General features: G+C 33.6%; 2 protein-coding genes across 3 annotated transcripts; one reads left to right on the forward strand and one right to left on the reverse strand.

The window, feature by feature from the left end:
• Positions 1 to 2,786: 2,786 nt before the first annotated feature.
• Positions 2,787 to 7,975, reverse strand: LOC131164372 (GTP-binding protein YPTM2). The gene is made up of 8 exons (XM_058121513.1): positions 7,649 to 7,975; positions 5,185 to 5,257; positions 4,482 to 4,529; positions 4,331 to 4,378; positions 3,784 to 3,855; positions 3,540 to 3,695; positions 3,315 to 3,418; positions 2,787 to 3,200 (listed from the first exon to the last, which is right to left on the reverse strand). The coding sequence occupies exons 1-8, from the start codon at positions 7,660 to 7,662 to the stop codon at positions 3,104 to 3,106; spliced, it is 612 nt and encodes a 203-aa protein (XP_057977496.1). The 5' UTR covers positions 7,663 to 7,975; the 3' UTR covers positions 2,787 to 3,103.
• Positions 7,976 to 20,626: 12,651 nt separating this feature from the next.
• Positions 20,627 to 26,496, forward strand: LOC131164555 (uncharacterized). 2 transcript variants are annotated; one of them, XM_058121832.1, is made up of 2 exons: positions 20,627 to 21,026; positions 26,027 to 26,496. In XM_058121832.1, the coding sequence occupies exons 1-2, from the start codon at positions 20,792 to 20,794 to the stop codon at positions 26,050 to 26,052; spliced, it is 261 nt and encodes an 86-aa protein (XP_057977815.1). In that variant the 5' UTR covers positions 20,627 to 20,791; the 3' UTR covers positions 26,053 to 26,496. The 2 variants fall into 2 exon arrangements, with proteins under 2 accessions (XP_057977815.1, XP_057977814.1); XM_058121831.1 differs by having other exon boundaries at positions 20,660 to 21,026; positions 26,188 to 26,496.
• Positions 26,497 to 27,539: the final 1,043 nt, after the last annotated feature.

Below are 27,539 nucleotides of genomic sequence, written 5' to 3' on the forward strand. Positions count from 1 at the left end.
TCCTATAGCACAAATCCGTGATCATGAGTCATTCATGACTTGCAATTCAATGTCAGTTAATCACTCCAACCATTTGAGAATGCATGCAGGGCACTGCAATCCATTAGAAGCACTTATGCTCCCTGTACCAATCAACAAATCTATAGGTAATGGTCATTTTAAGTGTTGCAATGTCCACTTTATCCCATAGGTAGGACTGCAAAAAGAGTTGAGGTTGTTCATTAAATTTTTAACAATCTAATCAAGCTTGAATATTTTTGTTTTAAGTTTGTTCATTAAACTATTAACTCAGCTTAAGCTCACTATCAAACTCCTTTTATTATACATTTTGGAGGCTTAGGGAAAATTTATTTCATCGTTTACGAAAGCAGACTGGATTACTAGTGATAATGCCTCCCTACCCGTGTAAAATGCACAACAATGAAGACATTTTGTATAACCAGAACCTTTCACTCCTAACATAAAGTTTGCTTTGATGAAAGAGCCTGTGTGACCACATGGATGCCCTCAATGGTTCCAACATAATATTGCACAAACGTTTTGCACCATGATTTCCATACTAAAACCAGAAGATCTGCGTCACTACAAGTGAGCTCAACCATATCTTAAAATAAGACAACTATGATATATATTTTGGTTCTTTAGAGGCACTTTATTCACGGCCTAATGATTTGAAGAGCAAGGACACAAGGACCACTTAACAAGTAAAAGCATGTTGCAGTTGCTTATGTTGTTATTATCTAAGTGGCCTTATAGCATGCCTCCTCCACAGGGACAACAAAATAATATCATCCCTTCAACTAATGCTCAGGATATATAACCTTTGGACTTCTGACAAAGGTCCTAAACATCGGGTGACCTTTAGATAACACTCTTTTTTGGACACAAATGACATGTTACATTGTCACTTACCTAAGCTCCTTGATGATAATTAGCTCCATAACAAGGAGCTTCTCTCCCAATTATGTAACAAAGGCAAGTTTTTGACACCCTCTCTTACCAAACGCATTAGCATATGCACATTTCTCCAAAGCTAGTTTTTACATGTTTAGTACTTAAGCACTTATTTTATGCTTTTAACATTTTTTATTTGCGAGGCAATGATGGTATTTGTTTTGAATTGCATTTGAGGTTCGTTTCTCGGTTGAATTAGGCAAAATGCCCAAAGCAAGAAAAAAAAAATCACAAATTAGCTTAACAAGAAAAACTATTTCCCACGAGATTATTCTGTAAAGAACTCAAAATGTTGTGAGGGAGTATTCTAAACAAAAGAAATTGGCTTTGCGAGCATGTAATTAGAGAGCCAAGCCACTAATGCACCACAACGTCATTATCGAGTCAGATTCTATTCATTACTTGTTACCAAACGATCATTATCAAGTCAGATTCTATTCATTAATTGTTTGAAACCTCCTTCCCAGGCTTCTAACATCAATAAATTGAGAATAACAATGTCATAAACAAAATCACCTTTTAAACTATACCCATCCCTGATTATACCTCCACAGCCAGCCATTCTGCCAACCCAAGATTATTCTTACTAGACATTTGCTACATGAAAAGGAATGAAATAGGTCATAGTAAAATTGAATTTATGGCTTGATCATGTTATATTATCCATTAAAGGTTTTTCTTTTTTTCTTACCCACATTCCATTCTACGATCCAAACATAAGAGATTCTATTTGTATTCAACTTCATCCAACCGTTTGAGGAAGGAATCCACCTAATCATTTGCTCCCTTTAGAACAAATTCTGCTATACAACCGCATCAAACAACAATCCTTTCACTCCATGTGAGTTCGTTTGCAACATATTCGTGCATGGGACAAAAAGAGCCTCATTTGGACAACATCAAAGCTCTCATTTGTTGAAACCATTTACTACAAAGATAAGGTCATAAATATTTCTAGCTCTCATTTTGAGCAACACGTCGTGCACACAAGCATGCATCACACAAATCCACCCAATATGATCATGTAATTTTCTACCACAACAGTGAAAATGGGGAAAAAAAAAAATTGAAAATTTTCAAAATTATGGATTTCAAGACATGAATGTAGACTTTGAAAAAATTCAATACAATTTTATGCTACATTTTATCCGAATCTACAGTAACTTCATGCTTCCAATGCAAAGTATGAAAATTCAATAGCAGGTTTTATTTATTTTTTTCCCCAAAACAATAAATAGCTGATACTGTTCATGACGCAAAAAGGATCAAAGCAACAGTACCTTTTATTTTTAGAACCCAAAGTAGGTTCAATTCAGCCAGTTTGTTTTGGATCAAACATACCATAGCTCAAGGCAAATCAGTATGTCTACTGTTTAGATCTAATAAAGTTTAGGGGGATGCTTAAATATAATAAACAAATCTTAACCAGTACTATAATAAACATATCTTAAGTAGTACTATGCACCAGCACAGATCAGAAGGGCATGGCGTGGAAGACAAAATCCATTATTGCCCTTCTTTGCGATCTAGGCCTTTCCAGGGGAAGCTGTTCTCAGCCCAAGGGAAACCCTAGATGGTTTTTTGTGTTAGGGTGGGGGTCTTGCTTACAAGGACAGGATTCTTACACTCCCACTACTACCATTTGGTAACTAAAAAAGGCCTGTTGTATCTTATATTTACATTGGTTTAACTAAGATCCATTTTTGGTGCTTTCAGACACAAGCTAGGGAAAAAACCAAATCTAAAAACTCTAAGCAAACCAGCTGCTGGCCACAATACCATGGTGTTCATAATTGCATCCAAGGATGTGAAACTGTAAAAAGATTCAGGTATCAGATAACTATGAAAATTTTAATTGCATGCATAACACAGATTCTGTGAACATAGAAGATGGAAGGACAGTAGTGAATGGAAAATAGAACAAGGCAAATAATGCTATTCACCAATATTCCTAATTTGTACAGACATTTTTTTTAAATCAAAATACATTGAAAGAATGGTAGTTCTAACGGAGGTGCTGAAACAACTGATAAGGAAAATCATGATGAACAGTATTCTTCATTCAAAGCATTATGGTGAGAGAGAACTACTTTTACATGCCACATCGAACACAGGCAGGCATCACGAGCAGACCAATACATTTTGCCCTTCAAGAAGAGCAGCAGCCAGATTTCTGGTTGATTGGTTGCCCTCGGATTTGCACAGTTGGAGGCCTGGCATTGTTCATTGCTGGTTGGCTTGCCATCCTGCAATTAAAAACCAAAGATTGAGATAACAATTGATCATTCCAGGGAGGGGCACACAAGCAGCAAAAACACAAAAGCAATTAAGACCCAACAAAAGCATATAGATGCAAATACCGGTTCTTAATTTCAGCAGCCATGGCCATGAAAGCCTGCTCAACATTGGTTGCATTTTTAGCACTTGTTTCCATGAATGGGATCCCAATTTCATCAGCGAATGCCTAAGAACAGGAAAAAATTGGGATTATGATATATGGATTGTCATAATTACTTTCATTCCCACAAAAGAATAGTAGCAAGAGATGTTTAAAATGAGAAAAGAAAATAGGAGAATGAAGTTACCTTAGCCGTCTCATAGGACACAACTTTGTTTGCTGTCAGGTCACACTTGTTCCCAACTAATAGCTTGTTTACATTCTCGCTTGCATAGCGGTCGATTTCATTCAACCATTGCTTGACGTTATTGAAACTTTCTTGGTCCGTTACATCATAGACCACCTGACCAAAAACCAACAGTATGAGATCAATAGTGTAGAAAAGCTTACTAAAATGAACATTTCATGGATAAAGACAATGCACCACTTACAATAATGCCATGTGCCCCACGATAGTAGCTGCTGGTGATTGTCCTAAAACGTTCTTGCCCTGCAGTATCCCACTGCACATCCAGAAAAGCAGAAAGGTGATTAGCTACATTCAAGTGTGCCTCTCTGTTTCAGGTACTATCACAGAGAACCCAGACTTTATTAAAAATAAATCAAACCCAAGTAAATATCAAACAAGTTTTTAAGTTTCTAAAGAATTTGAGATTTCTTCTAAATCATTTCGACTAAAACCATTTCAGAAGTTTCTGAGAAGGCTTTGATCAAAATGACCCAAAAGAAATTCCAAAATATTTCAACGACCCATTTTAAAAATTTCCTATACAAGCTCCAGACCAAAAAAATATTTCGACCTTTGACAATGTGGGAATCATTGAAATTCCATTCTGATTTTGATGAAATGCAGAATAATGCTGAAACCTAAATTCTACAAAGATGAGGGGGGGAAAATGCACACACAAAAATGCCAAAATCAAAACATAAAGCATTATTAAACAGAATAGAAGGTAACAATGATATTCAGAGCCTTACAATTTGCAGTTTAATGGTTTTCCCGTCCTGTTCCACCGTGCGGATTTTCTATGTCACCAAACCAAGAAAAGGAAAAAGAGAAAAAGATCAGTTTCGCACATTTATGTAAATCAGTACCAAATCATAAGGCAAACGAAAATTAATTGCTTACAAAGTCAACTCCAATGGTACTAATGTAACTCTCCAGATATGAATCATCCTGTATTCGAAAAGTGAAAGATATTGGTCATAAGCATACGGACTCCTCTAAATCAAACTACTTATATTAAACTGGACTTGGAAGATATATAGACATTGGACACTTTCTGAATCTGTTGATGCAAACATAACAATAGAGCACAGAAAATTAAAATAAAATATTAATTAAAAAAAGAGGAAAATATACATAGCAATAAGAACTGCTTTTATTTGTTAAACAGGAAAAGTTCTGAATCACCTTAATTTTTTATACTCCATCTGACCAAAAAATACACATATTCTCCGAATAAATGGAATAGCAGAGAATTTAAATATACTGAAATGTAAATTATCAGAAGCTGCTTATGTATATAGTACTGCTGCTAATGAACAAAAAAGAAAGAAACTAAAGAACTTCATGATGCTACCGTAGGATGTGAAACAATAAACCATATTATGTCCATTAAAGAAACATTTTATTAATCTTCACGCAAATACAGCTTTGTATGGGAATCATTAAAACATCCAAATTATAACAGCAATAGAGCAAGCTCACAAATGGCAACCACAAGATTTTAGAATTTTGGGTAAAGGGGAGAAAAAAGATATTTTCATTGTATTAGTACGGACTGGGAAAAAAAAAAAACAACAGAATGGAAGGACAATCTCAAACTTACAGCAAACCTCAAGAGAAGGCATGATTTTCCAACACCAGAGTCTCCAATCAGCAAAAGCTTGAACAGATAGTCACTGCAAATAAAAAAGTGGAGAGGAATATTTCTAAGTCATCTTCAATTAAGAAGAAATTTTAAATAAAAGAGCAGATTTTCCTCAGTAAGCCAGTATATGCCAGTAGAAAAAGTTAATAATGAAAGTAGATACAACTCAACAATCAAAACGCAAGCCAGTAAACCATGCACAAACATGTCTTTGTAAGTAACCATCGATATATTTCTACGAGGGCTGCAAAAAGCAATAATTCATAAAACTACCCTCCAGCATGCATTATGCATGGTTAGAGGCTTCTGCAAAATTTCTATTGAAGATGGCTGGTGCATACAGAATATAGTTCCCCATTCAAATTCCAGGAATTGAGGAGTTATGGTAGAACAACAGGGAGACCTCAGCATCAGCGAGCAAACAACAAATGGAAATGAGAGGAAATAACAGTCAAATGCTAGTGATTTGAGTTGCAAGAATATCAAAGACTCTTTCCCTGTCCCCTAGTGAGTAATAAAGGTTTTAAAATTCACTCTTGATCTCTGTGCAGTGCTTTGAAGTTCGTGCATGAGCATATCTCAGGATTAGTGAAAGAGGGCACTGCATCAGAAATCCTCTTAATTGTAGGGTGGATTATGAATAAGATAAAAAAAATCATAAAACAATGTTCACATGTACAAAGATGAAAAAAACTAGTGAACATACACCGATAGGAGCGTAGAAGCACCACCAACCACTTTTTTTTTTTTTTTTTATGGCAAACACCCTTTGGAAAGTATGAAACACAAAATAACCATAAATTATTGTGCTTGGTGTCACGATCCCACATTGACCATGTAGTAAGGAGATCTTGGCTATACAAGGATAGTTTAGGCTTCAACCTAAGCACCTTTTATATTCCAAAACCTTAATGCCCAATGAGCTAGAGTGCACCTCACCAGAGTTGGGTAGTGACCATTTGGTATCAAAGCTATCTTGAAGAACTATCATGTGGGTGGACCCTACATAGATTTGTAGTTCCCACACAAGGATGTGGGCCACTTTATCAAGGGTTTGACCGATCGGGCATGATACCCGATCAGACATGTACTAGCAATATTAACCTTTGCCATATAAGGATGGTTTAGGCTTCAATCTAAAGCGTATTTCATAGGACAAAATTGTGAGGTTCAATGGCCGAGAGCGGACAATACCTAGAGTTGGCTTGAGATTGTTACACTTGGCCTTATCATATAGTTGGTGGTGCTACCACCTAGGTTTAAATGTACACAAATGGACCCAAGTGCAAAGATAGTTAATCATTTGGAATAGAAATATTTTGAGTTGAGTCACGAAATCCTATTCATTTGTTTCCCAATGGTTTTGGCAATGGGTTCATTGTTACCTTATTAAATTAAATCTGAGCACCCTTGCGGTTGCTCTTGAATACATGCCAATGAAGAATTACCTTTCATATATGAGCCTAATAGGCTCTTTAAGATTTTTTTAAAAGCAATCAAGCATAATAAAGAACAAGTGTTTAATTGTCCATTTCCCAATACAAAACAATTTATAAAAAGCCAAGAGTTGCTTGCTTTCCAAATAAATGCATGAGTTATTAACTAGATCATAAGCTACAGCACTGAAGATATGCAAGCAGAGGAGTTTATTAACATCAGTTAATTCGTTCTGATCTTCTTGGCAAATATGCAGAGCTAAAGATGATAGATAGGCATCTATTCTCCTAGCCTGTGGCCACTTTCGTACTACAAGAACCTGAAGACAATAACTATCCTTTAGATAAAATATCCATCCAATTTCAAGAATTAAAACCACTTTACTAAAACCAAAACAAACTCATCTTAGAGTTAGATTCAAAAGTAAATTTTTAATTTATTACCATGTTTACTATCGGTGAAATTTCGTTCTTTCAGTATTATTTGCTTCAACAGTTATTTAGTTGTAAAGCTCGGGAAATCATATCATGTACTTCCATCAAAACTAAAATTTCGTATCAAGTATCCTAGTCAAGCAACCAGGATCACCGACCAATAAACTTACAGATAAATCACAAAAAATAAATTTCAATCTCCTCAGACCTCCTTGCAACAAAAAATAAGTTCCTAAAAATCAAAATTTCCGAGGTCCAAACGACAAATTGAGCAAACCACGACAACGGATCTGATACCAAAGGCACCTAGATCTAAGTCAAAAATCGTAGCCTCAACACAAAACACTATAGATCATCAAAGCAAAACCAAAAGGCCACGCATATATCCCCAAAATAACAGAAAATCATGAAACATGAAAATTCACAGCCTACAATCGAAGATCCACGCGAATTGCCAGCCGACCGTTCGAATTTGAGCAAAAAAAACAAAGTATTGGACGGTTGAGATCTAGTACTCGGTACAAAAGAGAGAGAGAGAGAAAACTACTCACTATTCAGGATTCATGATTATCCGCTGTTGAGATCGGTCGAGTCACAAGATGTAGGGTGCAGGTGCCGGATGACGAGGTGTCCGGCGAGCGCGGGAGTAATCGAGGTCGGTCGCCGGAGAAGGCAACAAGGAGAGAGAAGATGGAGGGAAGGAGACAGGAGATGGAGGGAGAGACTTTATAAGAGCGTTTGGAGAAACGGCCGAGAAAGTGGGGAATATAACAAGAGAGCCAGAGAGGGAAGGACCATTTTACAGAGAAAAATGAAAGAGAGAGAGAGAGAGAGACAGAGAGAGGCGTGATGTAGCGGAAGGAACATCCGATTGCCACGTGGCATACACGAAACGCAATTGCGAAATTGAATGAGGACGAAAATGTTCACCGAAATTACTTTTTTGGGACAAAGGACGTCAAAATTGAAACTCATCGCTTATTTAATTTCTTCAATGCCCAACCATTAAATCATTATGATATGTTTGGTTTCCCAAATTTATTCTCAAGATGAATGTTACTCTCTCTTCAATATATATATATATATATTGACTCATCACTTTTGTAGCACAGGTATTAAAAGTAAATGTTTGGAAGTTAAGAGTTTTAATTTATAAAATTAAATAAATAAAATAAAATAAAATAAATAATAAAGTGACAAAATAGTTGAGATTAATACAGATAGACAATGAATCTAGGCTTTGAGCATCACAATTGTTGGACTATCTCAACTAACTATATATCTGGCTTGTGTTTATATCAAGAAATAACAGAAAAGTTACTATAAAACATTAATTATTTTCACTTTTTATTTAATAGAAAACCATATTTAGCTTTACTCACCATTTTTTAGGTCTCATTCTCAAACATCATATAATTAATTAAACAAACATTGCAAATGAACTTATATATTATGCATTCGGATGAATAATCAAATCACATTGAGAAGGAAAAACTTATAACCTTACCTACTGATACACCCCAAATATATCATTTACCATAAGTTAAGAGGAGACTAAAGCCCAGCATTGATGAGGGCAGTTACCACTTAAGTCAATTGTTCGGTCAGAGCAATTGATGCTAGCGCCTTGATAACCAAAGCGATCTACGCCAGCGCTGTAATTATTAGAAGGATTCACGCCAAGCACCATAAATACGCTCACAAATGGCGAATCCCCGAAAGGTCAAACCTCGCCAATATAAAAGGAGAGCACCGCAAAGAGGTAGGACATCTCATTCTAAACTACTTTACTATTGCTTACAACCTCTCAAGCCAATCCCTTACTTAAGCATCGCAGAGATCCCCCAAAATACACCTCACGTCTTCTAAACCACTTTTATTACATCCTTTTTCAGGTGATCAAGATCGAAAAGTTCATCGGAGGTCATTCGATATTTTTATTCCGGAACTGTTGGCACCGTCTATAGGAACGCCTTTGAGAGGTTTCCTTCCTACTACTGATCTTCGATCCTTGAAACATGACAATGTCCAACGATTCAAGCTCAGAGCCGGCTGCAGGTGATCAATCACTCCATACCATATATTCCACACCCGGAGACCATTCTGGTGTAACAAGGGGAGAAATTTTTGCTTTTCAAAGGATAATGGATGACATGGCAACTTCCCAAAAGAAGATGCAAGACATGTTCAACATGATACTACAACAAAAGGGTCATGAAGGACTTGTTCCCCACCATTAACTAGTAGATCTTGAATCACATGCTTTGGCTAAATGAAGGATTGAAATTAGAAAACAATGAAGAAGAGACGAAGAGCTGTGGAATGCTTCTGCACGCAATTCTCATTAATGTGCTGGAGTATATATACAGTAAAAAGAAGAATAATTGAAAATAGAAGAATCACTTACAGTTAGATGTGTAAAACAGAATAAAAGAATAAAAGAATAAAAAACAAATTACAATTGTGCAGATTTTTGCACACCAACTATTTGGTGAAATGCCTCTTTGTGTGCTGTTGGGTTTTATATGCTAATATGCCCCTTTGAGTCCAACGGTGTATCTACAACGTTGAGACTCGATTTGAATCGAAGAAACTTGTCAACAACCGGGGGTTTTGTTAAGACATCTGCAATTTGATCTTTGCAGCTAATGAAAGAGACTTTAAGCGAGCCGATAGTCATCCTATCTTGAACAAAATGAAAATCAATATCCAAAATGCTTACGGTCTTGATTTGGACTTCGCCTCACGTACATGACACTTCTTCATGCTCACGAATCGCGTACATTTTAATGTCCAAAAATTGTCCTGCAATAATAGGACATGAATGACCATAAATTTAAGATAAAAATAGGCTATTTATCTCAAAATTATCAAATGACCTCGACGTTAAAATATTATACATAATTAGGCATTTAATTAAAATTATAATAATCAATGCATGAATTTAAACACCTAATTACGCATCTTTAACGTGTAATCACCGATATTGACTGTTATAAGAAGGAAGTGGTGCTCAGACCTCCAGGGGAGTAGCAGTACAGATTTGTTGGGTCGTGCGTGTGCACCTCAACAAATATTGTTAGCGATACAGGCAAAAATGCTATTCTTGGATATGTGTTAGGGATACTTAGCTTGTGTGAAAGAGGCGCCAGATAGAGAAGTAAAGCTCGGGGACATCCCAACAGTAAGGGATTTCCCTGATGTATTTCTGGAGGACTCACATGGTGTATTCAAAGAGTCCTGAGGAGCATGAAAATTATTTGAGGATGATATTTCAGGTGTTGAGGGAAAGGAGGTTGTATGCTAAATTCAAGAAATATAAGTTCTAACTTGAAAAGGTTGCATTCCTCAGGCATATGATGTCCAAGAGCGGCATCTCTGTGGACCCAAGTAAGATAGAGACAGTAGTAAACTAGACGAGATCGAAGAATGTTCACAAGGTCAGGAGCTTTTTAGGCATGACAAGATATTACCACCAATTTGTGGAAGGTTTTTTTTTTTTTTTCAAATTATTGAGTCCACTGACAAAGTTGACAAGAAAGAATATTAAAATATGAGTTGATAGATGAATATGAGACAGATGAGATGGTTAGAACTGATAAAAGATTATAATTGTACTATTAACTACCACCCAGGGAAAGCAAAAGTAGTAGTTGATGCGTTGAGTTGGAAGTCAGGGAATGCAGTAGTTTCAGCAGTGGTAGTTCAACATCAAATCATGATGGATTAAGAAATATTTTGTGGTTTATTTACAATGTATGTCACTCAAGACATGAATAAAATCAAATAATCTAAAGTCTTGCATTATGTAATGTATGTACTAGATATCAATGTAGATTGATATTAGGTCTAGTACTGTCTTGTTGAAGAGGGCTTAAATGAGTTTATATAGAAATGATGATAATTTTCCAAATTTGTACACTATTTTTTGTTTTTCGAGTGGGATTCTTAGGTGTCAACGTGATTACTAACAAAGATGCTACTATACCAATAGCCAAGTGTCTTAAATCAAATCGTATCTCCATAAAAGAGTGTAGTGATAACCAAAGTTGACTAAATCTCTAACTTATATCTTACTCGATATATTCTATATATGTTCGATAGTATGATTTAAGCAACGATAATCAAGAAAGAGTAAGGTTGATTCACTCTAATCAACACCATTTAAAAATATTTTTCGACTCATCCACTCATGACATTATTATTTGTGCAAGGTGATTTCAAATCCACTTTTTTTGGCTCACTTCAAAGTATTTATTTTGAATAACAACAAGCAAATTAATTACCTTTAAAACTGAACTTCTTGCTATTTTGAAGTTTGAACAAAGAGATGTTTACTAATAGAAACTTATAAGAGACACTAATTCTCATAAAATCAATAACTCCAGGAATTAACCATCATTATTTTTCAGGGTGTATTTGAACATTCGCTCGTCATCTTTTGAATGAGCTGATATTATTATTGGTTGAAAATTTATCCTGTGTTTCTTTTTCTTAGGTCTTAGTTTGTTCTTTTGAGTTCCAATATCTCAAAAACGAAAAAACATATTCAACATTTAGCTTGATGACTATTTCATTTATGGTACTTTTTTAGCCCTAGTGATTTGTAAGGATTCTTAGTGAGGTAATTATTAGTCATGCATTTTTCTTTTAATTAAACTTAATCGAGGTATAAATTGCACTTCAATGAAAAAAAAAAAAAAACTTTATGTTCTTAAGTTCTTAAGGAAAAAAGGAAGGCTCCCGACCTCCCCCCGTGGAAAAAAAAAAAAAGAAAAAGGAAAAAATAACCCTCCCGATAGTTTAAATAAAGAACAAAGTGATATTTTGTGATTTTATTATTGATACTAGCCAAACTTCAAAACTATGACAAGGTGGATATGATGATAGAATAATATGGGTCACAACTGAAAACGACAATAATGTTGAAAGTAGCAAATGCATTTATAAAGGATGATGTCATGATGTCAAACAATTGTTCATAACATCAGCATTTAATTTCGGGTAATGAAAATGCATTTGAAATTGAGCAAATATTAAATTTCAATGTTCGTGTGAGTATGAATGTAATCAATTAATATTTTAGCTTAATATTAATTATTTTAATTTTTGGTAATCCTAAGATTTGAAATTCGATTTTTCACATGTGCTTTGCCTAGAGAATTACTATGAATGTGTCAATAGACGAATGGTAATATTTTGATCCTTCCAATTTGATATTGTTTGGATGGATGTAAACAACTTATCCAAGTTAAAAAAGAAATTACACAAGAGCCTAGAAGTGAGCATAATTCGGTTAAAATTGAATTAACCAAGTAAATTCAGTCGGTTCAGTTCGGTTAAAATTTATTCGGTTCGGTTCAGTTTTCATTCTCATTGAATTTCAATTTTTGGTTTTCAGTTCGATTTTTGGATTTAATTAATTCGATTAAATGAATAAACCGAATAATGTAAATTAATAATAAATAATTATATATATTATATATTAAAATATATTATATTATATATATATATATACTAAAATTTTATTTATTTTTCATATATTATTTATACTTTATATATTTTAAAATATTAAATTGGTTAAAATCGACTAATCAATTTAACTGAGATTCGATTCGGTCGGTTTTGAGTTCGTTTAAATATGGAATTTCGATCGGTTCGGTTAATGAGATTTTTTAACTGAAAATTTTTGGTTAAATCGGTTAATTAACCGAATGCACCAAATGCTCACCCCTACAAGAGCCTTTTCCCTTTACGAATCTGTGTGTTTGTTTCCTAAATTATACAGTTATTGAAAATAGTCCCTTTTCGATATTACTGAATATATGACTAATTTATCACATGTCTAATATTTAAAATAAAAACACACAGATATGTAGAGAGGAAGGTCGCAGTATAATTTTTCTAAGTTAAGTCTCGAGTCATAAAAAAAGAAATAAGAGAAAGAATATATTTTTTGTGGGCATTTTAAGTTTTTGGCACTTCTTTTAATAAGAGGTAAATTTGTAATGCAAATCAGGATGGGTGTTTTTGTAATTTGGCCCCCAAAAAATGGCTTTTGGGTCTGCATGCACTGTTGAAATAGCGTATGGTCAAAAAGAGGCAACGCCAGCATAATCATAAAGGCCTGTTTGTTTCCTAGATGCTTCATTTAGCCGTAAAGTAGACATGGCACCTGGCCAAGCTACGCACATGCAAATCTCCCTCTCCAATATATATAATTAATTTTATCTTATGAAATATTCCACTTTGACAAACTTGATAAATTTCTTACAAGCTATTTTAGAAAAGCCTTAGAATTTTCTATCTCAAAAGATCTGTCTAATGGATTTTCCGATAGCATTTCATAAACATCAATTACAGTTGATTTAAGTGCTCCCACTTCTCATAGCAGGCCTTATCGTTGATGAAAGCGGTCTAAGCCAGTTTTATGGACTCATCTACGCTCAATGCCAACTCAACATTGATAATAGTAAGATATATCGAGTTTCTCCCCTATGTGAAGGATGACCCGCATGTGTGGATTAATCTATCTTGATGTCTTGACCAATGCCCAAGTGGAATCAACGCCTAAGTGAAAGTAGAAGAATTTTATATTTGGAGTAGCCTACTTAGGTATCATGCAAGAAGTGGTTCATTAATTAATTTGTTGTGATTTTTTTGAAAGATGAATGATCATTTATAAAGAAGTTAAAGACAATAAATTAAGGAAGTTATTGTTGGAAGTTTGTGTTTTTGTGCATCCTAGAGGATAATCAAAAAGAGAGTGAGTGACCCCCAGGGTGTGGTTCAGGTGGTAGTGTGGGCTGTGAGAGTGCCTTTCATGAGGTCAGATGTTCAAACCCTCCTGGACTCGTTTCCGCCTCTGGACTCCTGAATTTACCCTCCTTTTGGAGTTGTGGGGTCAACTTTAAGGGGCACAGGATTAGTCACGTGGACTGTAAAACGGACACGTGGATACTTAGTGCGTATTCCCAAAAAAAAAAAAGAGTGAGTGAAAAAAGAAAACTTGTTGAAAATTTAAGGTTAAAGGTAGTCACGATACAAATATAGAGATCAGGTAAAAAAGAGTGAAAAATCATAAACATGAGGATCCAAGAGGTCATGGATCCTAGTGAGAGAACCGAGAGAAGAAAATGAGCCAGGAGAGAGGTGAGAAAGGCACCAAGGAGTCGAGAGGTCATAGATCTAATGGAGAAAATGGAACGAGCCATGGGGGTGACCAAGACACACCACAGAAGGGTAGAAGCCATCAGGTATATGAGGGATAGCAAATCTAAGAGAGAGAGCTAAAGGAAGAAGGAAGGGGAAGAGGCATAAGCCTCACGAGGAAGAAGGAATAGAGAGAGAGAGAGAGAGAGAGAGAGAGAGAGAGAGAGAGAGAGAGAGAGAGAGAGAGAGAGAGAGAAGAGATGTGTGAATATGCCACACAACCAAACACTTTAAGATTGCTGAAGTTTGGAGGATATCATGTCTAGTATTCTTCTAATGTTTTAAAATTTAAAGAAACTGAAAGACACCTATTTATAAGGTAGGCTGCTGTAGTTATTGCTTCTTACCAGAAACCTTTTGGCAGTTTAGCATTAATCAACATGCATCTGACCCTTTCCAGTAATGTCTTATTCATTTTTTCAGTAAGCTCATTCTGTTGAGGTATATTAGGAAGCGGAAAATAAATTTATTCCTTATTTTCCTTTCCTTTTCTTTTTTCAATAAAAATCCTTGGTCCAAACTGATCCTTAGGCTCCACTTAGAACTCAGATACTATTAGGGAAAGGGAAAGAAAATGTCAAAGAATCCACATTTTTTATGTTTGGTTATCAAGGAAAGTGGGAAAGAAAATAAAAAATATACCAAATCTATTAACAAACTATAAATTTAACGTTTAGATTCTTATATTAAATTTGAGAGCATGAAGTTTAAATCTTTAATTTAAACTTAGATGGATCTGGACAAATTTCAATATAATTTTATATTATATCTTATCCAATTCAATACAATTCCAAATCTAAAATCTATTCAAACATGGAATCAATAAATTTGGCATTTTAAAGGTTCAATCCGATCAAGAGTTAGAGGGATGCATGATAAAAGATGAATTATCTCTTACTAAAGTGTCTAATGTAGGACTTGTTGACCTAACATGACTTACGAATCTTATTTTGATGATAATAAATCAAGAGTATTTAACATGTTTTGGTTAAAGTGATGATGTTTTAGGAATCAAGTATATGAATTCAAGATTAAGTAATCACAAGTCTTATTGAAAGATTACATTCCAAGGAGAAATTGAAAAATGAAAGCTTAAAGAGTATGAAAGCATGGATTCAAAGATGATTTGATGAAAGTTTAAAAGAGTATTGAAGCTCAAAGTGAAGATGGACTCAACAAATGACAAACATGAAGACTCTGAACTTAAAACGTTTTTAAGTCTTAAGAAAGTCTTTATGTAAGTACTTTATTCAAAAGTCAATATAGATTCTTTGGAACTTATTAGGATAAATCATTGACTCAGAGACCGTATTTTGAAAAACCCTAGAATATATTTTCAAGAGTCTCAAAGTGGTTTGACAAATATAAAAGAACACAAAAGATTTTGGAAACAAAATGAAAACAAATTTTTTGAACTGTCCAGGCGACTGACCCTTGTTGGCCCAGTCGATTGAACTTTATACAGAACAAAATTGGGCAGACAGTAAAGGCTCAGTCGACTGACCCTGGTGAGCCCAGTCGACTGACCTTACACTAACTTTGAAATTTCATTTTTTTTAAAGGCATAGACGACTGACCCTTCGAAATTCAAAATTTTAAAATAACACGAAGTTTCCAAAATGGAGTTTTTCAAATTCTAAACGTTATGAAAACTTGGAAAACACTTCAAGTCACTTGGGGAACACAAAATACACTTTCTAAACTCTATAAATACCCCCTAAGACAAAGAATTTCACATACCAAGAATTAAAATGAGCCGTCAAGCCTTATTGCTTACAATCTTCCAAAACTCTCTTGCTCACATACTTGCTGAAGTTTTTTACTAAGTCTTATTGAGATTTTCTCACCAATCTTTGCGTACAAATTTTGATTCTTTCAATCAAAGGAAGAAGATTACGGTGATATATGTCTAAAAGCTTCAAATACTCTATATTTGATATTTTGATTTGAAGTATTTAGTTGTGCTTTAAACGTATACTAATCAAGCTTTTGTTGAGAGTGTCTTTGTACACCGAATTCTCTTGTTATTTTGTTGACGGTTCATGATTATTGAATTGTTGTACTGAGCATGAGGTGTCGCTTGGAGAGGAGGACTTTATCCTATTGAAGGAGTGTTGTAAAGGTTTGCTCTGCCAGTAAAAGAGTGGTATAGTGGAATCCTTAGGTGTGTTGCCTAAGGCGAGGACATAGGCGGGGATAGCCGAACCTCGTAAACTCTCGGTGTCACTCTCTTCCCTACTCTATTTAATTTCCTGCACATATATTAAATGCGTGGATTGGATATCAAATTGCTGAAAATTAATTTGCTTTTGAGAATTGAGGAAACCAAAAGGGAGTACGTTGGTTGATCAATACATATTGCGGAAACCGTAAAGGAGTACGTTGATTGATTAACACCCAAGACTCATTTTGAGTTTTGAAAGTTTGGTTGAATTCTTTATTTCTTTTCATATTGAAATCCAACTTTTCTTGTTGAGTGAGTTGTCATATTCAAAATCTGAATCTTTGAAGCATTGTTGGAATTGATATATTATTTCATATTGTAAAGCTAATCTTGGTTGATTGAATTGGTTTATTAGGTGTTGATTTAAAGTGCTGAAATAAGTCTTGAAAAATCTACGAAGTATTAAATTTAGTATTCTTATTCATAAAGACTTATAATTGAATTAATTCTCAACTGAACTTGTGATTGCTGAAATTAAAAAGAATTGAGAAAGAACTAATAAAAGAAGTTGTAAAGAAATTTTTATAATCCCAACTCACCTCTCTCTTGGGAGTACACCTTCTTTTTCAGGACTTTATTGAAAAAAAAAATTTAAAACCTTAATAAAACAATTTATAGTAGAAGCATATAAAAAATAAAGATATGTTTAGTTTAGTTTTTTTTTGTGCTCAATGTTTCTGTCCTCCAAAAAGAGTGCTAGGAGTTTAAACCCCCTCGATCCCATTGGAGTTTGAGTAATTTGATGTCGTTCCTCCTATCTTAGCGATAATTTTTCTGACCCCAAGGGAGTGATAGGAGTTCGAATGATTTGATGCCATTCCTTTAGTCTTGGTGATTATTCTTTAGATCTCTACAAGAATGATAGAGGACAGAAGACAATGATTTTTCCTGTCGTCCCTCTCACTCAAAGTTTCAAAATGTCTCCTAACCTCTCATAAGATTTGATAAAAAAAAAATATAGAATAAGATTTAGCAAAAAACTATAAAAAAAACTTTAATTTTTAATTTTATTTATAAAATAAAATAATAAATCTTCCATTAGTTGAATGTTGGGCAATCATAAGTATATGTGAAAAATGGATTACACCTTTAAAATGATATTAATTTCATAAATTAGATTGAGAAAATATGTTAGTATACTTTTTTGAAAATTGACTAAGTGAATTGAAAACCTAACCATTTTCAAATTTACTCGTCTAGTCAATTCAATCTTTTTGCATCAAACAATTGCATTAACATAACAAAAAAAATATTCAGTGATTATAATACTACAAAATATTTGCTAGATATAATTTTTAGAAAAATTTAATGACTAAACACGTCATAAAACAATTAAAGTTTAGTTCAATGTTTTTTAAAAAAGATTCAAGTAGCCTATCGATCATAATATTTTAAAAATATAAACTAAAATTTCAAAATTTATACTTTATAAATTAAAACTATAAAATTGAATGTTAGTTTTTCTGTGTGTAAAATATAAATATTCAAATAGATAAAAAAAACTCAAATTTACATTAATTGGTTGACTTTGTTCAAGTCAATTCACTGACTTTTTATAATTATATTCAGTTGTTATGTTATTAAATATGATATCCATTCAAACTCGGGAAAGCAAGCTACAATTTAACCAATTAGCCGATTTAGGCTATTTTTTAAATTATATTTAAAAAAAAATGTTTACTCATTTAATTTCCATAGAATGTATAAACAAATATTTTGGAACAATGTAATTATCTAAATAGTTTTTTTTTGAATTATCAGCATTATTTATTTATTTTTATATTTTTAAAAATTTAGAATAATAATATAATCATGTTATCATACTTATCTATTGGTTGACCCAAACCAGTTCCTGGGTTTTTGATTCACTTCTAAGTTCAATTTTAAAAAATATATAATACTTAACAAACCAATTTTTCAAACTTAATTTATTAAATTAATGTCATTTTTTAATTTATTTAATCAAAATTTAATGAATGGGTAAACTTATCATTTTATAAAAGGTAATTTTTTTTCACTAGAATTAAGGACCAACTAAAGAAGGTTTATTTTACCAATAAAATTTAAATCTTACAAATTTTTTGTCATTTTCAATAACTCAAAAGATGAAGTGTCGTATTCAAAAAAAATTAAGTGTTGTTACTAAATTTTTAGATTTTACCCAAAGATACATGACCAACCTTAAAACTTTAAGTATCCCACAGGCCACTTGAACATTTAACTTTGAGACATTTTTTTTTTTTTTGGTAAAAGAGAGCAACACCTCCATTTATTTATTAATAAACCTTTACTTTTGGCGGAGGAAAACCATGTTTATAAGTTAAAACCAACCAACAAAATTAGGACAAACAAAATTAAACATAACTAATAAAGGAGATAAAAACATAAAAACAATAAAAAACAAAACGAAATACACCAAACGAAACTTTAGAGATGAATTAACGACGAACGGAAATAAGACCTCACCTATCCATTTGAAGGATATCTTTCAGATAACGTGGTAGAACTTCGAGACATTTATACCTTCTCTATTAACTTAAAGGTAAATTAATCAAAAGAGCAAAAATGCCCCAAAAAACAAACGTCTAAAGGCCTACAAGAGTAGAATTTTTAAGATCTCGTAAAAATTAGTATCGTTGAGCCAACTATTTTATTTTAAATGTGACCCCCGTAAGCAACTTCAGTGGGTGCAACTCCCAAAAGTACGACCTCTCTCTCTTTCTCTCTCTCTCACACACACACACATACACACATATATGATTTTTTGGTCTTTTGATAGAAGGTTGTAACCCACACTCAATATTATATAAATTTGCCTATTTGCTCGCTCTTTTCGTGGGAGCAATATTATAGCCCTTGCACGAATATTAGACGGGTTGAAAACAAAAAAAAGTTTCGTTATTTCATGGGCTAGGTATGTGTTTAGACTCGATTAAATGTTTTTAGAGAAAATAGTATGCATGCTTGGTGTATTAGTTATCTTGCTAGTTGGTACAATGATGATAAATCAAAATATGTCATGCACTAGTTTTTTTTAGATGAAAAAGTAATATACTTTGACTGGATTAGACATTAATATTCATTTGTCGTATGATGCCCTAAATATAGGGGTAAGCATAATTCGGTTAAAACCGAATTAACCAAATTAATTGAGTAAATTTGATCAATTTGGTTCGGTTTGGTTCAGTTTTCATTTTTGTTGAATTTCGATATTTGATTTTTGGTTTAGTTAATTCAGTTAACCGAATGAACCGAATAGTTTAAATTAATAATAAATAGTTATATATTATGTTAAAATATTTATATATTATATATACTAAAATTTAATTTATTTATTATCTATTATATATATTAATATTTTATGTGTACTATTTATATTATTTATATTATATATATATTAAAAATCTATATTTTATATATATTAAAATATTAAATCGATTAACCGATTTAACCGAAATTTAATTTGATCGGTTTTGAGTTCGGTTAAATATGAAATTTCGGTCGATTCGATTAGTGAGTTTTTTTAACTAAATTTTTTCAGTTAATTTAATTAAATAACCAAATTCATTGAACCCCTACCTAAATATACATACATAATATGAAAATATTATATCATCCGATATATAAGCTAAATGCTAATTGGTACAGGAGACCAATCATATTTCGCCATGTGCATGTGTTAGTTGAAAATTTTAATTGGATAGGACATTAATGCCCATTTAGGCGAACTTAACAAATTTCAATTTAATTTTATATTATATCTTATTTAAATTTAATATAAATATAAATCAAAGGTTTCTCGATTAATTAATATTTTAGAAATCACAAATTCAAATTCACAATAATAGAGAAAAAAGAAGACGACATAGAAGACAATGACTAATAATTACTAGACACGATATTTTACTATTAACTTTTTAAATTTCATTAATAAAAAATAAAAATGTTAATAGGGGCTAATTACGAAAACATTTAGGAATAATTATTTAAATATTTTACTATTAACTTTTTGAATTTCATTAATAAAAAATAAAAAAAATGTAAATAGGGGCTGTAAATACAAGACAAAAGTAAAAGCAAAGAGGGAAAAACCCTGGCAATAGAACCCGAGTTCCAAATACCAAAACTCAAATTGACCCAATGACCAAATAGCATAGCAGGCGATTCTTCTGTGAGCCGTGTTCATATCCTGATATCTCACTTTCAAATCTCTCCGTTTCGTGGCGTCTCCATCTTTTTTCGATCAATCATCTAAAAGATGCATCGATCGGCGAGCGCGTCTCGAGTCTCCGATGAGTTATCGGCGCAGCCGCCGCCTTCCTTGCCGGTTCACAGCTCCAGACCCTCCTCCGACCACTTGCCCACCTACAACCCACTCTCCCAGGCCGCAAAGAGAGAGAGGTCCCGTCTCAGATCTGCCGAGATCGCCGTCCACCTCATCCCTCTTGTTCTGCTTCTCTGCGCCCTCATCCTCTGGTTCTTCTCCACCCCAGGTGCTTTTTTATTTTCCTTTTGATCTCATCCTTTGACGCCATCATTTTGCTCATTAAATTCTCGAGAGCTGGATTGCTACCAACTATCATTATTTTTTGTTTGTTGAAGATTGTGATTGCTGGTAGGTTCTGTTAATTTGCAGCTGGTCAGTTTTCTGCTGGGGGTTTATGTTAGATTTGAAGGCAGAGGAAGTTGAAATTTTCATGATTTTTATTTTATTTTATTTTAGTTCTTCTTTAATCCAGCAGCACGAGAAACTTCTGAACAAGTCATTTAGCTGATTCATTCTTATCTTACAAGCTAACAACGCCATCGTTGTGGTATATTATACTTTGAAATTATTGGATAGCGTTGTTTTTATATAATTTCTTTTGAAGGGTTTGATTTGCTCAGTGTAATACCTAAATGCCATTTTCTGTTCGCGAGTATTTTAGAATTGAGGACATAAAGTGTTTTTGTCTAGTTTATTACTAATTTAATATTTGGTTCTTCTCCAATTTTCATAGATATAAATAGCTTCTCAGTTGTTGATGCTATAATTTGACCAGTTTGGAAACCACTCGCCCGAGGAAAATTATGAAGTTAAAATACTTAGTACAAAACGTACAAAATTAAACACACACACACACACACACTATATATATATATATATATATATATATATATATATATATCTAGAATTAATTTTTGTGGATTGAATCATTCCTTCTATATGAATTCTTTAGTGAAAATTTAAATAAAATAACCATCTGAATTTAAAATATAATCAAAATAAAACATCCATAAAATTTCTAAAAATTTGACAGAACAATAGAATTCATTCAAAAAGGCTTTTTTGCCATTGTTTAGTTGTCATGTACAATAAGATTGTCCTTAGAGCACTAAACAGTGAGAATATAATACTTATATTTACTTTCCAGTTTTATTTTAATATTCTATAATATATATTCTTTTGCATTTTTTGTTATTTAAATCATATTTCCTTTAATTATTATTAGATTCAAGTACAAAAATGAACATGAATTTTTTATTTTTTTTTTCACTTTTGGAAATATTAACTGGTTGTTAGCTTTCAAATTGCATTTTTTTTTCTCCACAATTTTTTATTAGTGATACCAAAACGCCCCTTTGCTTTTTTCAGCCACAACCTTCAATAGTAACAGCAGTAGCAACCACAACCCCAATACGAAACAAGCCCCAAGTATGGTCTAGAAACTTGTGTTAACGTGGCTTTCACATGGCTTTACATGGACCATGTACACGACTAGTATTCCTATCATACATGGCCAAGATTCTTCTTGGCCAATAATTGATAGGTGCTAACATGAGTTAAAGGGGCATGGCTAAGCATGATTTAGGTGTGGTAATTGACCACCTGCATTTGACCACATGCATTAATATTAACTTGACCAATTACATTAAAGGTGGCTTTGTCCTTAGTTTTGTTTGGATAGGAAGAAATTTGAATATTTATATGCACTAGCCAAGAGATAGCTTTTGTTTCCACCCGGACCATTAGGAGATTGTCTATTCTATTAGGAATGGTTTAGATTGTTATTTTATATTGTTTTATCCTTGCTCTAGTCTCCCTATTTATCCGCTGTATATCTTCAACCTAGCATATGATGGGACGGAAGGGAGAATTTCACCATATGGTGACTTCCTACCTTTCATCCTATTATGTTCTAATCCTTGTCTTCATGGAGTTTTGATTTGACTAAAACTATAATTATCAGAGGGTTAGGACAATAGGACTCTTAGGAGATGGGCATAGTTATGGTCACAAATTAGGAATGGGATCTCACTATAAGTGAGTCTTCATCAAGATCAAACACATGTATCAATTGTAGTTTAATTTATTGTTTCCTAAACATAGTCGTAATCCCAATAATTCATCTACAGTCTCATCTAATTTTTGTCATGCCCGTACAACTTTATATGTCTACTCTCTATGCAATCTCTCTCTCAACCACCCGCCCATCCTAACACACGCTCATCCTGCTTCCATTTCTCTTGCAAAGGCAATATGAGTCCTGCATATTTTATTTTAATCTCATCATTTTGAGTCTTTGAATGTGTAGGACTTGTTAACCAACTCTATAAATAGGAGTGTCTTATTACTAATTCTATCACTTGGTTGGTGTACATTCATATCCAAATTTATTTCTATTCAATCAAAACTGATAACTAAGCCACGTTTAATATGATTGGTTGAATCTTGGTCTGGCAACATAGGAATACTAGCCACTTGCACGACCCATGCAAGGCCACATAGAGTGCAAGTTTCTTAAACTTGATCACACACACATGTGCAAAATGTTTGGTCAGTTTGATTTATTTTTCTTAGCTGAGTAGTTTCCCCATTAGTCAACTGAAGGAATCAACCATGTCTCTTACATATTTTCATCCAATTGTAAAGGACAATGAACATATATTTTTGTACGACTCATTTGACCAATCAAGTGTTGAGTACACAGATTCACCGCCAGTCAGTTCTGCAGTGCTGAAAACCAAACCGAATTGCACTGCAATTTTGCAACTGCATTGCCTGCAAGTGTGAAATTGCCTTGCTATGCTGAACATGGATTGATGCAAGGTTCACTTCTTGTTTGAACCTCAAACATGTGTTATTTTATTTTGTTTTTTATGCAAAATAAATTCATCAGATAGAGAAAGATTGTACAATCAGGAGAAGAGACATCTCCTTAACAAAATCTGAGAACCCCCAGAGAAAACTAAAAAGTGTAAAGAGCAGCACTAAGAAAATCAGCACGCCCTAAGAAGAGAATCTAATCGTGCTGAATATCTGAAGAACACATCCCCTTGAAAAGTCTCCATTTACCCCCACACCATAAAGAATCCAGAAAATGAACCTTCTCCCATACCAACAAATATGATAACTTCTTCCCTGAAAATATATGCAAGTTACGTTCCTTCCACAAACCCCAAAAAAACTGCAAAATAAAGCACAATTCCATAATGCAATTCCTTCCTTCTTCCCACTAAACCCAGCAAAAGATATTGCCAAAAACTCCTCCACTGTCCTTGGACAAACCTAACTCTCTCCAGCATAATTGAATAGCTTGTTCCCAAACCTTCCATGCAAAATCAAACGTCTTATTAATTTATTAGACCATCTTATTTAACTTGTAAACAAGCAAAACATGATCTACCTAAATAAACAAACTTAGATAATCATATATAACTACTTTTTTTTTTCCCCCCCCCCCCCCCCCAAAAAAAAAAATCACGCACAAAAGGACATAAAATGAAGATTACCTGTAAATTTGGTTTCGGGATGACTCGATGAGCCATTGAGGACTGTCTTATCAAACCAAATGAGGTGTGGTTGAGGAAGGAGGAGGGACTATTTGGATTGAGAGTCTAAAGCTGAATGAAAAGAGGAGCCTGACTGAGCCAAATAAGGAATCTGAGGCTCTGAAGAGGCTGATGAGGTTGAAGATTACACTAAATGAGATGAGAACAAAGTGAGACTCTGAGACTGATGCTCGAGGTCCCGAGGGACAAGTAGAGACTGTGCCTGGCAAGGTGAGGAGATGAAGGCTCTGAGAGTGTGAGAGTGACGATTGACACAAATCAACTGAGGAAGGAGGAGGAATTTAAGCTTAACTGAACAAGACTAACTGCTACTTTTGAATTGAATGTCCGTAATCTGTATGGTGGGGCTGGCCAGCTGCAGTCGGGCCTGGTATGGGGTGTATACATGAGTAACATAATCCATTCCACTGGTTCTTATGCAAACAATTCAGTTTTCACTCAGTCCGTTTTCTGGAAACCAAACCGACCACTGAACTGAATAATAAATATTTGGTTCAGAAAACTGTTTTGACCGAATTATTTTGGTTTGTTCAGTTTAGTTGGTTTGTATTCTTAATTGCTTATTTTTTGTACCAGATAGCAACATGTGACTCTTTAATTTCATCATTTTCCTTGTTTGAGCGATTTGTTGATTAGTCAAAGTGTCAAACTATGGCGCACCAACACAATGACCCCATTTATTAACTTTCTGTTTCTTTTTCTATGAGATCTGGCAACTAGTTTGTACAATTTAAGTACTAGATAGCTTGAACAGTTTCTAGTTTCTCATATAAACATTTTTATGTATCCTTTTTTTTCGGGGGGAATCTAAGGGCAGAAATCAAAATTGTGTAGTCATCATGTATAGATGTTCTGGTTCTGCTCACTTCTCATTGATCAGGGTATCAGACAATGACTTCTTCCTTTCTGGTCCTGTAGTATCACTTATTAAGCATATTTGGGCATTGGAAAAATTTAGCTGCTTTCATAACAACCTAGACCTGTGTGTCTGGCCGTGAAGAATGAAAATTTCAGAATGCAAAATGGAGCCTGATTCATTTGCTTTTTAGGCTGATGGATTTGGAATTTATATTAACATTCCAATAACCCCCAATTCACACAAACAATTATTTGGTGAAGGGAAGATCTTCAAATTTTGCAGAAGCTTGCTCCATTGTGCTTTGGGCATCATAGATTTGAGTTGCAGCTAGTCTATTTTCATGTAGGCTAGGGCTGTTCACATCCGACCTTACTCAAAACCTGCATATTGATGGGACTTGGGATCCTCTTATGCAGGTCACCCTTTTTGTCTCCATGCAACCGGAAATATAATTAATTTTTTTATTTATGTATTTATTTATTTTGGTTTAAAAGGAGGGCATTGTACTGGCCTTCTGGGACAAGGGTGGATGCCACCTACCTCTCGGCCAACCCCACTCATAAATGAAATCTAGTTCTGTTTTGTCAATTGTACCGTTGAGGTACATAGACTACAATCTATTCTTAAGTTTTTGAAATAACCATTTCATTGGAATTCTACACTTAATTATTATGCATCCATTAGATTACTCAATTTTCGTGCAAGTCTCTCTTTAATTTGCATGTCATGAGCAATTGAACATCATTTTTCAATATTTCCTTATTCCTGAAACATGGACTTAATGTTCTTTGGAATATTTAGGGAAATTCAAATTAAGGGCATCATAGCTTTTAAACATTGTGGTCTTCATCATTTCAACGGCACTTGATAATGTTGATAAAGATGACTTCGAAAACAAATTCTATGGGGGTGATTGCATTGTTTCCAAATTGAGGGTTTGCTTATGGATGATGATGGTACAGAGACATTCTTGAAAGCTGAACTTCGAGCTGGAGGCCCCAAACCATAAAAGAATTGTACAGAACTAACACTCAAGTTCACCAGAGAGCATGACTGGAGTATTTATGCTCTGGAGGCCAGTTTTGCCTAACTTGTTGAAGACAGGTGTAGTCTCTTATATCAGTAACCACGTTATTTTATAAACTGGACCTTGGTGTAACTGCATTAAATCTATGCTTGTGCTTGTTTGATTGTGATTTTTCTTAGTACATGTTTTATTTTCGATTATCTGTGATGTGATAAGATTTTTATACTCATCTCACATTCAAAAACATGTTTTCTGTTGGTGTGGGCTTCAACGTGGATTAGGTAGGAACGGAGAATAGCTTAAACAACTATTTGATGTGAGTTGGAATTTAAGAAAATCAACATTCACTTCTAAACACTAAATTAACATTTGAGTTTTGCAAATCAGTCCAAATTAATTTTATAAGAATTTAAATTCTGAATAATTTAGGGTTTGGCAATTGATCTTTTTAAACATTTATATGCATATTATTATTATTATTATTATTATTATTATTATTATTATTATTATTATTTTTTACTTTTAAAACATTGTGAGCTAATTTGAGTGTGTAAAACCTTAAAAAATATAAAATAAATACAAAAAAAGAAGAAAATTTCTTCAAATTTACAGGGAAGACTAGAGGGAAAAAATGTGCCTAATTTTTTTTTTTTTTTGCTTAATAAAGCAATAGTATATGGATCATGAATATGCACTTTGGGTATATTTACAAATCACAAAAAAATTAAGTCATACTCTTAAATTTAGAGCATATACCATATTAGAATATAAAGATTTATCTCCAGTGGAATAGAATGGGAATTTGTTTAAAAGTTCCAAAAACTGTTTAGAATATAAAGATTTATCTCTAGTGGAATAGAATGGAATGGGAATTTGTTTAGAAGTTCCAAAAACTGTTTAGGCCTAGAATTGCTAGTACAAAAATTCCCACAGAGCTCTTTTCCCTGATCTTCCCATTGTTATTAAGCTCCTTCCAAAGAAATTTTAGTCAAACGACACCCTGATACTCCTAAGTTATTATCTTTCATGGTTGCATTCTCCTTTCTCGTAAGTGGCATTTCTTGAATTTGTTAGTGAATGAGATATATTCCTGGCAAGCAGACCCTTTAAGCAACTTATGCCTATACAATCTACTCTGGTGTGCAATTTCCCCTTTCCCCATTCTTGTATTTGATTTTTCCAAGTCACAGTAGTTAAAAGTAAAAGCATAATAAAAATAATGTAAATGACCTAAAGGGCATAATTTATTGAACATCTACACTATATAAACACTATGTCTTAACATTC

Source organism: Malania oleifera, chromosome 9 (genome assembly GCF_029873635.1).
Source record: "Malania oleifera isolate guangnan ecotype guangnan chromosome 9, ASM2987363v1, whole genome shotgun sequence".
In the NCBI taxonomy this organism is placed as follows: Eukaryota; Viridiplantae; Streptophyta; class Magnoliopsida; order Santalales; family Ximeniaceae; genus Malania; species Malania oleifera.

Bases quoted from the DNA above. Each gene is read 5' to 3' on its own strand.
- LOC131164372 (XM_058121513.1), bottom strand. The intron at 4,379-4,481 runs GTAAGCAATTAA...TTGGTGACATAG, and splicing joins GTACCATTGGAGTTGACTTT to AAAATCCGCACGGTGGAACA. The intron at 3,419-3,539 runs GTAACTTCATTC...TCCTGTTCTTAG, and splicing joins TGTCCTATGAGACGGCTAAG to GCATTCGCTGATGAAATTGG.
- LOC131164555 (XM_058121831.1), top strand. From the start codon at position 20,792: ATGCATCGATCGGCGAGCGCGTCTCGAGTCTCCGATGAGTTATCGGCG. The intron at 21,027-26,187 runs GTGCTTTTTTAT...ATGATGGTACAG, and splicing joins CTGGTTCTTCTCCACCCCAG to AGACATTCTTGAAAGCTGAA.